At 40.0% G+C, this 14541-nt stretch overlaps 1 protein-coding gene across 4 annotated transcripts; it reads right to left on the bottom strand.

The window, feature by feature from the left end:
- Positions 1-491: 491 nt before the first annotated feature.
- On the bottom strand, positions 492-3172 carry LOC122090872 (pentatricopeptide repeat-containing protein At1g02370, mitochondrial-like). Of its 4 annotated transcripts, none has more exons than XM_042660608.1 (2): positions 2858-3172; positions 492-1941 (listed from the first exon to the last, which is right to left on the bottom strand). In XM_042660608.1, the coding sequence occupies exons 1-2, from the start codon at positions 3128-3130 to the stop codon at positions 706-708; spliced, it is 1509 nt and encodes a 502-aa protein (XP_042516542.1). In that variant the 5' UTR covers positions 3131-3172; the 3' UTR covers positions 492-705. The 4 variants fall into 4 exon arrangements, with proteins under 4 accessions (XP_042516542.1, XP_042516544.1, XP_042516543.1 ...); XM_042660610.1 differs by having other exon boundaries at positions 492-1989; positions 2858-2992; XM_042660609.1 differs by having other exon boundaries at positions 2854-2985.
- Positions 3173-14541: the final 11369 nt, after the last annotated feature.

The following is a 14541-nucleotide window of genomic DNA, read 5'->3' as shown; positions in this document are numbered from 1 at the left end:
TGCTAAATATGGTTAAAAAAATTTTGCCCATGTAATTTTAACATTAACTTCAAATTATTCTATATTTGGTTATAGAATTTCAGTTTACTTTGCATCCAATACCTATTGCTATAATATGTAAAATAAAAATTACATGTATAATATATCATTACTAAATATGGTTAAAAAAATTAAGTAGTTTATACTATCATATAGGTAATGATTATAAACATTTATTTTTAAAGTATGAAAATTTCATTTCCCTTTCATTTAAATTCCCATTGCAACCAAACGGAGCCTTAAGTATGACATCTCTGTATTAAACCCAATCCATGCACAAGGCAAGTTTTTTTGGTGTTAAATTCAGTAGGAATAGCGAGTTTTTTCTGTACATATCTAAATGGTTGCTAGGGAATCAATTTCTGTTTTTGGAGACGATCTATGTATGTATGTGAAGCTTCAACACCCCAGTGGCAAAAGACTGTACAACACCTCATTACGCTCTTCCAAACTAGAAGAAAATCAAACACCAATAAATTACTGAGAAGAATCAAGTATTCGTTCACTTCATTATGCAGATGGTAACCTCAGGCGTCTAAAATAAAACCCTAATGCCAAATACCCTAAGTCAAATAAGTACCAAGTGGTGCACAAGGATCAAATTGCTATACAGATATAAATCCGGGATAAATAACTGGCAAATCCAGCCTTCCCTGCTCTAGAATTCTATACTGGGCAAATGATCTCAAGCTGATGTTCAATCTCAGGGCTCATCTCAATCTCATCAGCTTCAATCCTTCGACGCATCTCAGGCTCACTTTTTCCGGCAGCTACATAGACACAAAGGAGTAAATGGTAGGCTACCGAATCCAGATGATTAACCTTTTTCAACAACCGACAGAACTCCTCTGCACCATCTACATCCCCTCCTTTCTCAAAATACCCCAAAAAATTACTAACCCTTTCTCGGCTTGGTAGCCACTCATTCTCCTTTACTTTAGACACAGCAGCTTCCATATACCTCAGAGCCAAATCCACCCGACGAACCTTCAAGAAGAAATCCATGAACAACTCCATTGTCCTAAAGTTGAGTACTGAACCTCTATCAATGGCACCTTGACAAACCAATTCAGCTTCTTTGACCATGTCTCTTCTGAGGTAAGCACTTGTCATAACATTTGCTAGCCTCATATCATAACTTGAACAACCAGTCTCCCATTCCTCAAAGTATTTCTTAAGGCCATCAAAATCATCCAGTCTATAAAGGGCCTGAAGCATGACGAGATAGGACATGTTATTGATCTTTGAAAAAGCCGATTTGAAAGAGCCCCATACCCTCTTAGTCTCCGCCAAATTAGATGTAGCTGCATACAAGCTGATCAGAAAATGGTAAGCCATGAGATCACGAGGTTTCATTTTTTTTTCAACCTCCTTGAGAGCCAATTCAGCCTTCTCGAAAAGTCCAGCCTCAACATAAATGGAAGCCAGATTACTGTATGTAGTCCAATTACACTTAACACCATCTTCTGCTTCCATCTCCACCAGAACTCTCTGCACTCCTTCAATGTCTTTTAAAGAAGCATAGCTCTGCATCAAAACATTATAAGTAAATGTATCCAGTTGAATGTTCTTCTTCCTCATTTCTTGAACAAGAAGGATGGCCTTTTCAGGCTTGCCCAGCCTCATGTGCAAGGAGATTATATTGTTATAGTTTAAAGAAGTCGAAGCAAAGTTCAATTCAATCATTTTCTCAAAAAGAGCCAGTGCCTCCTCTGTCATTTTTGCCTTGCAATAACAGTTCAGGAGAGCTCCATAAGTTAATTGGTTCTTTGCAGGAGGTATGAGGTTGTTGAAGTAATTCTGTGCCGAATCTATCCCCTTCACCTTTGCTAGAAGATCAATACGAACAGCATAATCACTATATGACATGTTAATACCACGGTTCTCCATCCAATCCATTAGCTGCACCACAGAGATCAACAAATAAACCTGAGAAAATTACACCAAAACCTGCAAGCAAACATTCAAAGACACATACACAAAAATTATGGTCTATACAAGACCTGCAAATTACGAAAATGAAAAGACCCAAACCACCAATGCAGAGAAAAGGAAATATCATCAGTCCATGCATTCTGAAAGTGAAAACTAGAGAGGCGTGCCACTTCCACTTTTCAGAAAGCATTGGAATTGGACCCATTGCTGCATACAATCTTGAGAAAAAAAAGAACCTTCCCACAACCCCAACCCCCTGATTCCTTTTAACTGTAAATCCTAAAATAATGTAGTGTGATAGAATTACACTTTCCTGAGTCATAATAAAATCTCCCATAGACAGGCAATCTCTTATGCCTTCAATTGCAGACTTTTCCTCAACAATTTCTCATGCAAGTTTTCTTGATATTTCAAGCTCTAGTGAAATTCAGATGCATTAATTTCTACCTTACAATCAGAAGGCAACCTGAACTAAGCAAAGGAGAATCCTTCCAACATTTCAGTTTTTGCTCATTTTTTTCCAGGAGAAAACATAGAAGAGGGACCTAACATCTAACATGCAATCATGGTGTAAGAACTGAAAGTCTCCTAGGGCAACCGCTGTTCCTCTATTCAATTATTTTTTTCAACCCTTCTACCTCCGTCCACATGGGACAGGAAAATGCAAAGACCTATACTTCCAGTGCAAATGAAAGCAGAAATCCAATGGAGATTAGACTCAGAGTTCATGGGTACTTCGATGTTGGATAAGTGTACATTCGTTACTTCTCAAAGGGAAAAATCTAACAATAAATAAAAGGAAAATAGCAGATACAATCAACAATAGTTGCAGGCAAACTCAAATTCCACGAAATGACGGGAGAAATAGAGAGAGAGTACCAACATCGAGGGCGTGGTGGAACCTACGGTACTTGCGGAGTTCCTTGACGCAAGACTCGAGCTCGTACTTCTTCACCGATTTTCCCTCTCTCAGATATTGGTTAAGCGTCTTAGACACACTACCTCCGGTAGCTCCTAAAGCTGACAATCTTCGGTACAGAGATCTCGATTGTTCCTTCGCGGGTTGGCTCGTCTCCGCCGCCGACGCCAGCGTCGCCGTACAAAGCCTTCTAGCCGCCGCTGCGCTAACGGATATCATCCGATCAGGGATTTTCATCTCTCTCTCTCAGTGCCCGAGTGTTCTGCCTGCGTGGGTCTGAGAGGTTGAGGGTTCAGGGCAAGTAGAATCCGGCCCTCAGCTTATCCGATTAAACCGGAATTGGTCGGAGTCGGTTGCAATTTGCTTGAACCCTAGACAACCGGATCAACCGATTCAGATTGACATGAATCAGGATTTAGCTCGGCTGATTTGACCAATTCGATTATGATTTTCGAACACAGATCCCCCCATATCGCAGGAGCCCAATATAGACTTTTTAATCTCAAATTGGAGTAATTTGTCTTATCAATATCAATATCAATATCAGCATCAATATTGAGATCAAGTGCGCTTGGTAGAATGTGGAGTGTTGAGGTAAAATATAGATCATCTATAATTATTAATATCGGCCCAGAGTAGTGATATCAAATCAATGAATAAAGCGTTGCTCAAGCCACTTGAAGTGGTAGCTTAGTGGAAGAAAGCTTTGCGGGTCAATTCGCATGCATCATTATTGTTTAAGTGGTTCTATTGCAATTGTAATAGTTGGGTGTGCAAGTTGTTGAGCCTAGGGTAATGATCACTGAGTCTCGATCAGATCCTCATACAAGAACCAGGTCTTTGGTTCTCATACATTTTTTTGCCTACACATGTAATCCACTATAAATTACTTCCAGGATTACCTATAATGTTGTTACCTCTCTCTCTCTTCCGACATAAATGCCTCTTATTTCTCTTCTCGACTTAAATGTCTCTTATCTCTCTTCTCGACTTAAATGCCATACATTATTTATCTTTATATATATATATATATATAATTATTTCCCATTTTTATTTAAATTATTGTTTTTTATTTTAATTAATTGATTCCAACAATACTTATACAAAACGCTCTCTTTTCTGATGTCGATCAACAACATCGATATTGATCCAATACGATACTAATTTGATCCAATCTGCTACCGATCAACTGGATTGGAATTAAAACCCTCAGTTCACAATACCCTTCTGATAACTCTATAGGTGGAGGAATCTCGTTTTCTTTTTTAACTATGATGATCTATTCATCATAGCCTTCATATGAAATGGGGAGGAAATTAGAAGGGTGTTTTCCTTTTTAACTATGATGATCTATGCATCATATGTTTCATATGAATGGCGGAGGAAATCAGAACGGTGTTCCGGACTTGTACTAAAACCTTATAAGGATTTATGAACCCTATGATGGGGAAGAAATTTCTATTTCATTGCTTTGTATAGCTATATAGTAGAGACCTGTTTTAAGTGAGTTTAAAATAAAAATGTTAATGAAAATTGAGAGAGAGAGAGAGAGAGAGAGAGAGAGAGAGATAAAGAATTAAAAAGTATCCCTTAATTTTTATTGATTTAAATAAAGCTATTTTATAAGATTAATAATAAACAAATGTTAAATTATAATTAAAATGAAAAATAAAATTGATAAACCGTGAGGAGAGAGAGGGAATGTGGAAAAAAAGAATAAGATAGAAAATAAGAAGAGATTGGTAATCGATCAAAAAATTCGGAGAGATATATAATAAGTGGATTACAGTTACACATATCCACTTCTTATTTGTATGAGAATAGAACCCAAGTTATCGAGGACTCATGATCACTACCACAATTTTTTTTTTCTATCATCTATAGAAAGTTACTTATAATATATGGCCATTTTACATGTAATCTTTTCTTCGCATTTTTTAAAAATTATTTTAAATTCCAAAAAAATGCAAAAAAATTTACCCCAACATTAAGTCCTCCCTTGTATATATATATGAGTCGAGCACTAATTAAAACATAGCAACAATCCTTTCTGAAGTAGAGAACTACTACTAATGAGACTTGCTAAGACACCAACCATAACAACCAGAAACATAACAGAAGCAAACTGCCAACACACACTACTAACATAATCCCAACTTAAAAAATTCTCAACAACCTTCAGAACTCATCTACACCATCAACATCACCTTCTTCCGCAATATACTCCAAAGAACTAGTCAACATTTCTTTTTTCATCCACCTCTATTTTAGTTGCACCAGCTTCCGTATACTTCATAGCCATATCCACCCGACGGACCTTCATGAAGTAATCTATGAACAACTTGAATATCATAAAGTTGGGTACTGAACCTCTATCAATGGCACCTTGAAGAACCAATTCAGCTTCTTTGATCATGTCTCTTTTCAGGTAATCCCTTATCATAACTCTTGCTAATCTTATATCATAACTTGAACAATCAGCCTCCCATTCCTTAAAGTATTTCTTAAGGCCATCAAAATCATTAAGCATAGAAAGGGCATCAAGCATGTTGAGATAAGTCATGTTATTGGTCTTTGAAAATGCAGATCTGTAAGAAGTCCATACCCTCTTAATCTCCCCCAAATTAGAGGTACCTGCATACAAGTTGATCAGAAAATGGTAAGCCATGAGATCACAAGGTTTCATTTTTTTCTCAACCTCCTTGAGAGCCAATTCAGCCTTCTCGAAAAGTCCAGCCTGAACATAAATGGAAGCTAGATTACTGTATGTAGTCCAATCACACTTAGCACTCCTTCAATATCTTTCAAAGAAGCATAGCTCTGCATCAACACATTATAAGTAAATGTATCCAGTTGAATGCTCTTCTTCTTCATTTCTTGCACAAGAAGTATAACCTTCTTAGACTTGCCCAGCCTAACATGCAAGCACGTTATACTGTTATAATTTGAAGTTGAAGCGAAGTTCAATCCCTTAATCTTCTCAAAGAGAGCCACTGCCTTCTTTGTCATTTCCACCTTGCAATAAGAGTCCAGGAGAGCTCCATAAGTTAATAGGTTCTTTGTGGGAGGTGAGAGCTTGTTGAAGCAACTCTCTGCCGAAGCTATCCCCTTCACCCTTGATAGAAGATCAATACGGAGAGCACATTCACTGTCTGACAAGCTCATACCACGCTTCTCCATTCATTCCATTAGCTGCATCTGATAGATCAACAAATAAACAAGTGGATATTACACCAAAACCTGCAAGTAAACATACAGAGACCGCACATACACAAAAAATTATGGTCCATACAAGATCTGCAAACCAATCTGTTTACAGAAAGGAAAAGGCCCGTAACGAATGTAGAGAGAAGGAAATCTCATCATTCCATGCATTCTCAAAGTGAAAAACTAGAGACGCATGCAACTTACAGTCAGGAGGCAACCTAAACTAAGCAAAAGAGAAGCATAGAGTCAACTTTCCAAGTGCTCATCAAGAGCAAAATCTAACGAAAACTAGAAGAAACCATCAAAAGTAGTTGCAGACAAACTCAAATCCAAAGAAATGACTAGAGACAGCGAGAGAAAGGACCAACATCAATGGACTCTTAGTGCAGTTGGTGAGCTGTGGTGTGTATAAAACCCATGCTCACTAGGAGGTCTCGAGTTCGAGTCTCCTAGCTGTTACCTACTTCCCTCCCTACCTACCAAAAAAAAAAAAAAAAAAAAAATCAATGGACTCGGGGAACCTATAGTACTTGCGGAGTTCCTTGAGGCAAGATTTAAGCTCATACTCCGTGACCGATTTCCCCTCTCCCAGATATTGGTCGATCGTCTCGGACACACTACCCCCGAAAGCTCCCAACGCTGACAACCTTTGGTAGAGAGAACTCGAGTGTTCCTCCAGCGACGGCGCCGCTACGGCTACGGGATTCATCCTATTTAGGGTTTCCAACTCTATCTCTCTCTCTGTCTCTAGAGACTCTACTTGGCGTGCTCGCAGTGTCCGAGTGAGCTACATGCCTGGGTTTAAATAGGGTCGGAGGCAGCAATCCATCCCGCCAAAAGTTCAAAGTAAGCGGAATAGGCAACCTGAATCTCGTGATCACTCCTCTTTTCTTTTCTCATAAAGAAAGGACTGTAGGTCCCGCAGACACTGGGGATTAGAGGTCCGAAGCAAAAGATGCTTATTGCAAGCGATCAAAATTAGCCACCTCATCAGCCCCAGAGTTCTTCTAGTGGTGATCAGAACTTAAGGTTCCGTCTGATTTTGTTTTTTAAAAACATATCTTTTCGCTGTTTTGTGCTCAAAAATGAAAAAACACCTCGAAAAGGGTTTTATTTTTTCTGTTTTTGTTTCACTTGTTTTTAAATAGAAATTTAATTACCTTTATATTTCTAAAAACAAGTGGGAAAGACAAAAATTGTGAAAAACCCTAGACTTACCTCAAGTCTTGAAACTTCTTGTTATCCTGAAGCGGCAACTCCAACTTGGTTGTACGAAGCTCAAAGTTCTAGACTACCTTCATCCTTCTGAAAGCTCATCTCTATGAAGCTTACTCACAACTCCAATGTCATGCCTTCACTCGTGAATTACATACCTATAACGTCATGTCTTCACTCGTATCTTGAATTTGAGTACATACTTGAAAACGTTTTGAGAATAAAAAAAATCAAACATCTTCTTATAATTCTAAAAATACTTTCTTAGCATAAAAATGACAAAATCAAATGGGTCCTAAATCGTCTAAAGCGAACGATGAAGTGATATGAATATTTAACTGTCAAGAAGGCCCGGCCATGATTCCAACAAAAATAAAAAATTAGAGGGCCCAGCCAGGCACATTAGTGAGCATGCTGAAATTGATAAGATCCGACTTGAGAGGTGAGGATGAACAGCCGTCAAATGATGGGAGCAACTCGCCAAGCAACCTTCCCTGAGGATCAATTCAGGTATTTCAATGAGTAAAAGGTTGTCTCCTTTAATAATGGTGTGATGATAACCCTCAGGAACGACAAGAATAAGAGCTTTCTGAATTGCCAAAAGTCTCTGCGACATATGTATTCATAAGTATGATATGTCCCACAGACTCAGAAAAATCCTCATTGAAAATGACATACCAATCATAAAAAACACATGGAGAACCTGAACGGGAACAGGCGGTGACGGCGGTGAAGCTCGACGGGAGCTTCGGACACCAAAGCTTGTTTTCGAAACTTGGTAGACGAGATGCCTCTCTCTCTCTTTCTCTCTCTCTCTCTCTCTCTCTCTCTCTCTCTCTCTCTCACACACACACACACAGTAGACATCGAGAGAGAGGAGTGTGATTTTGTCCTCCAACATAGAAAAAGAGGCAATTATAGAGGCTGTGGATGAGCCAAGAGTAACCATGTCTGTATACTTCAGCAACGGCACGAGGACACCGCCGACTAGATCAAACGCTCGTAGAGACGGGGAAGGTTTTCTTCCCAGATAAAATCCTTTACCGTCCTTCTGATCATATTTATCTGCATCGGTCGTGAGGGTTTCTGTATCTTTGGTTCTAGCGGTCTCTCAAAACATCGTTACTTCCATTGGTTTCATCTTTCTTTCCTCTAATTACCTCATCTGTGCTGGTTTCCTTGATTCCTTAATGCCTTATTCCGATCATCGGAAGTGGTTTTAACTATATTGCTTAATTTTTCTTATTAAAATGCTTCTAAATACACGTGGCACTTGCATGCATTACTAATATCTTATCCCCAGTCATCACCATTGGTTGGCTGTACCCTCCCTCTTCCACGTATCGGACATGCGATGAAGCATTTTCTGTGATAAGTATTTGCTCAAATATTCCCTCAGGCTGAGGTGACTGGCCGGATGTAGTCTTCAGGGAAGCCATGATCGTCTTGGCGTTCAATTGTCGGGGGATTGGTCCTCCCTCGACGAAGCGCGAGTTACGGCTCCTAGTGAATAGAACCAGACCAAAGCTTTGTTTCCTTTCAGAGACGAAGTCAAGGGACCAGCGACTCCAAGCCTTCTGCCGTTCCCTATCTTTCACCAAGTTTGTCTGTTCCCCTGCAACACAAGGGGCTGGTGGTTTGATGCTTATGTGGTGTGATGATGTCATAGTTAATGTGTCATGGATCACCTCATGGTGTATCCACACATAAATTGTGATCCTTGAACTAAATCAATGCTGGAATTTGACTTGTGTTTACCTTAGTTGTGTCGAAGCTACTAGAAATGCTCAATTATCATCACTTCTCCATATAGCTACTTTCATTCCAAATCCTTGGCTCATCACTGGCGACTGGAACACATATTTACAAGTTGAAGATAAAATAGGGGACAGACCGATTCTTCATAGACAAATTCAACCATTGAAGGAATTCATTAACAGAGCATGTCTCCAAGAAATCTGTTCACAGGGTTATCATTTTACTTGGTCTAATCGCCAAATGGGGATCAACAGGATTGAAGCGAAATTGGATAGATTTTTTGCAAATGATCTGTGGCTCGAACATTTCCCTTTGGCAACCGTCTCCTCGGAATACATGGTTTCATCAGATCACAGGGCTATTCTTCTCAATACTGAAGCTCCTCTACCTAAAAGCAGGCGTGTATTTCGATTTGAAGCATTCTGGACGCTTGAACCTTCTTTCAGAGATACCGTTGCAAACTCCTGGAAGGCAGGCAGGCCCTACCCATGGTTCCCCCTCGTTCAAACTTGGTGCTAAGTTAGCGGCGCTGGCAACGACACTCAAATTATGGAACAAGCATACGGTAGGGAACATCAACAACAACCTTAATGTGATGAGAGCAGTCTTAAATGAATTACAAGCTATTAATCCCTCGCAAAGCGAAAACCACTGGTATGAGAGAGAAAAGCAAACAGCAGCGGAACTCAATAAACTTCTTCATCAAGAGGAGCTCCTATGGCATCAGAAATCAAGAGCTGATTGGATCACTAAGGGTGATCGTAACACCTGATACTTCCAGCTCCTAACTGCTAAAAGAAGGGCTAGAAATGTCATTCGGTCCATCACAGTGGACGCTATCAATCTCATCGATCCTGCTGCAATCCACAATGCTTTACGAGACCATTTTCGGGCAATCTTCAGAGCTTCAAATCCACACCAAGACAGATGATTATTTCACACCCATTAGAGGACGCATCTCAGAAGAAGACAACAACAATCTTAATGCCCCGGTTACCCCATTGGAGATCATCCAAACGGTGAAGTCCATGCCAACCCACAAAGCTCTAGGACCAGATGGGTTCTCGGGCTACTTCTATCAACAGGTCTGGCCAATCATCAGCAATGAAGTTATTGACTGCATCCTTCAATTTTTCAATACAGGGACCTTCTCAAGAACGCTGAATCAAACTCTTATTGCTCTCATTCCTAAGCTGGACTGTCCTTCTTCTGTGGGAGATTTCCGTCCAATCAGTCTTTGTAATTTCATTTACAAGGTGATAAGCAAAATTTTGGTGAAACGGCTACGTCCCATCCTCAATCGGGTAATTTCATTCAACCAGAATGGCTTAATCAAGGGTAGATGTATTCAAGATCATATCCTCATTACCAACGAGATCCTCCAGAAGCTTAAGTCCACGCGAAGAGGACGACATGGCTATTTCGCACGCAAAGTTGATCTAAGCAAGGCCTATGACAAAGTAGAATGGTGCTTTCTGAGGAAAACTCTAATACATTACGGGTTCGATCCTAATTGGGTTGCGAAAATTATGTTTTGTGTGGAAAGCCCTCAATTCAGCATCATGGTCAATGGAACTCCATTCCCCTTCTTTAGTCCTACCAGGGGATTGAGACAAGGTGATCCTCTCGCACCATACTTGTTTGTACTTTTCCCTGAATTGTTATCCTCTCACCTAGCACTGGCTATGGAAGCAAAACAACTCAATGGAATTCAACTTTGTCGAAATGGTGAACGGATCTCGCACATGGCCTTCGCAGACGACCTCATTTTTATCGGGCAGCCAACAATGGCAGAGGCTAGAAGTTTTGATCATATTCTCAGTACATACTGCAGGTATTCAGGTCAATCTATCAACATTCAAAAGACCCGAGCCCAGTTCAGCTCAAATGTGACGGGAAATTAAAAGGCAACTAAGAGAGTATTTTCAAATTGCCCCTACCAATGCCATTGATAGGTATTTGGGTATTCCTCTCATCACAGGGAAATTGTCCAATGCTCATTGTGCAGATTTGATTCAAAGAGTGTCTAATAGACTCCAACATTGGAAGACCAAATATCTCAGCCCAGCAGGGAAGGTTATTCTCATCCAGTCTTACTTTATCAGCGCTGCCACAATACACGATGTCTTGTTTTGCTCTTCCAAGATCGGTTACCAAGACTTTGGATTCAATCTCTAAAGACTTCTACTGGTCCGAAGGTACTACTTCCCATACTCCAACCATCTCTTGGAAAGATAATTGTAGGTCAAAACGCTTTGGGGGATTAAATGTGAAGCACTCGGCTTATATGAACAAGGCCCTTCTAGCCAAAAAAGGGTGGAAACTTTTAACACAACCCTCATCCCTTTGGGCGCGACTGATGAAAACGAAGTACTTCCCTAGCTCACACATCATTCTTGGAAGCAACTTGTCCCTCCACGGCATCTTGGGGTTGGAAATCTTTATGCTCTGCCCGGGATTTGATTTGAATGGGTCTCTCCAAACAATTGGGCAATAGTGAATCAATCATTCCTTGGACTGATTATTGGATACCCTATACTTAACCGGCATTTGCTCCTTACCCAATCCCACCCAATGCCCCAACTACAGTTTCAATGCTTATCAATCAAGAAAATCAATCTTGGAACACTAACCTAGTGATGCATTGGTGGCCTCCAGATGGAAAAAAATCATCTGCAATTCCGATCTCGTACAATTCCGTGAAATACCACTTTAAGGGGGCGACACGTGTGTTGATACCAATGCAATGGTCCAGCTCTGATTTAAATGACTCTTCATTGATTTAAGGTTTTATTAGTTGTACCAGATTTAGACCATTGCATTGGTATCAATACACGTGTCACCCCCTGAAGGTGGTATTTCATAGAATTGTACGAGATGATTTCAATCCCCTCCAGATATGGCAGCTATCATTCTCTCAATTCCAATCCCTTTGGCTCCTACCCTATACAGATTGATTTGGGCTGCTACCGCTGATGGAATATTCTCTGTGGCTTCAGCTTAAAGCATAGCAATTGAAGGTTTTGCGTATGTTACATCGAACAAATGGCTGAAACTCTGGCATCTTCCCACTTCACCCAAAATCCAACACCTGCTTTGGAAGATCTTGCTCGATAAACTCCCCCTTCCCAATCTCTTAAATTATCGGGGTTTCCACCTCAATCCAATCTGCCCTATTTGCAACTCCCAACGCAAGAACCAAATCACCTCTTCCTTTGATGCAACATCACAACTCAACTGTGGCACATGGCTGGGTTAGTTTCAATCACTTTATTTTCCTCCATTGCCTCGGCTATCAATGCAACTCTATCCACTTATCGACAGAGGGACAGTGAAACAATGCTCAAGTGTGCATTCTTCTGCAATCTTATTTGGGTGATTTGGACTGGCCTTTGGAACCTGATCTTCAGAGCAAGGGACTTCCAGCCTGCTCGGTATCTGCTTCAAGCTATCAGGGATGCTAAAGAGTTCACAGCCCATATCCCTGTTAAGAACCCCCGCCAGCCACTCTTCATCCCCTGGTTTCCCCCGCCCTTTGGTTGCTGGAAATTCAATGTTGATGGGGCCCGTAAAGGCAACCCAGGGCCTGCCGGGTTGGGGGGGGGGGATCTGCAGAGACCACAATGGCGCCTTTCTTTGTTGTTTCAACGGTGGCATTGGTCCCAATCACGCCATTACAGCCGAAGCTCTTGCAATCAAACAGGCACTTTTTGTGGCAACTAGGCTGCAGATGGAATCTATTATAATTGAAAGCGACAACCTCTTGGTGATTAATATTATGACGGGTCGGGCTCAACAAATCCCGTGGCGCATCGCACCAGTTATGGCCGACTGTCGTCGCCTTGCATATTCCATTCCGAGTGTACGTTTTCAGCACTCCTTCAGAGAAGCTAATGCTGTAGGCGGCAACCCAGCAACTGTTTGCTATTATGTTCAATCCCCCCACATCTCTGTCACATCTGCTATTTGCAAATTCTGCTGGATGTATCTTTGCTAGATAAAAGATAATAAAAGATCATTTACCCAAAAAAAAAAAACCTGAACAGAAGTACAGAACCATCCACATTTATTTTAATATAATTAAATAACTAGTCTTAAAGTGATTATAAAATATTCTTTAGCAAATAAAGAATTAGTTGAGAATATGTCGGAATCCTATACGAATCAACCGATTCAGATTAACCTGAATTAAGATTGGGCTCGACCGATTTGACCAGTTCAATTATAATTTTTAAAACATTGATAAAAAAAATCCTCTACCGCGGGTGTGGCGGAGCGGCAAGGATCCAATGGTTGGCACGGCATCGATACGTGTGTCGATGTCGTCTCGGCCGTCCGATGCTCGCCACACAACAACATCTGCGGCCGAGGATCATCGCCCAACATTGATCTCTCTCTGTTCTAAGTAAAAAAGAGCAACCCAGTGCACAAGGCTTCCCCACTTTTCTAGGTATTGGTATTATATTGCAAGAACCCTAATATTGACATGCAATGGTATCATCATAACCCGAATGCCCGATATTTTTTGACAATATCATCAGATGGTACTTTCAATTTGTTTCGATAGTATTTCAATATCTATAGAAAATTACTTGTAATACATGGATACTTATAATTTTTATGTACAAAATAATTCGGTTTTATCACAATTAAATGGGTTTGAATACATGAATTCTTGCCCTCCAATCAGTTTCATTCGAGATCATAATTGATACAAGGTCTAAGCTATGCATGTACTTCTCATCACTTTTCCTAAACTATTTTTATGTAGAAATTAAATCTAAATTTTCAGATTCAATTGTTTGGGTAACTTATAGGAATTGACTTAAATGCCCCCTTTTTTGGTAGAAATGAAATGTTCATATGAATTCCAATGTTTTTGCTTATGAAATTCCAGTATCTTTGTTTTGAACTTTAAATGAATCTTAAGATAGCCTAAACTTTGGGTCCGTTTGATAACATTTCAAGAAATGCATTTCTGCTGTTTTTGGAAAAATATAACAAAAAACGTTTGATAAAACTATTTCGTTTCACTTGTTTTCAGAAATAGAAATTGAATTTTCTACCTATTTATGGTTCAAGAAATGACCCACGGCAAAACAAGTAGACGTTTTTAGAAACGACTCTTGGCCATTCTTTTACTGGTTACTATCGACTTCCAAAAACATGACTAATCAAACACCTTTAATTCTATTTCTATTTCTATAAACGAAAATTTATGTTTCTGCCGTTTCTTGAAACAGAAAAGGCAGAAACGTTATCAAACGAGCCTTTTGAAACTCTCTCTCTCTCTCTCTCTCTCTCTCATGCACACATTAATGGATCCGGCTCCTCACCATGAAGTGGAGAGCCTAGGGAGCCATCTAGGATTGAGATCCTCTATAATTCACATTGGCATGTAGTGCAGATCCAACGATCATGAATGCCTTGGTCTAAATGCCTGAGTGTTCCTGGATGTTGGATGATGT

This window comes from Macadamia integrifolia, chromosome 10, assembly GCF_013358625.1.
Source record: "Macadamia integrifolia cultivar HAES 741 chromosome 10, SCU_Mint_v3, whole genome shotgun sequence".
NCBI classification, from domain to species: Eukaryota; Viridiplantae; Streptophyta; class Magnoliopsida; order Proteales; family Proteaceae; genus Macadamia; species Macadamia integrifolia.
This window is presented reverse-complemented; position numbering and strand designations above follow the sequence as displayed.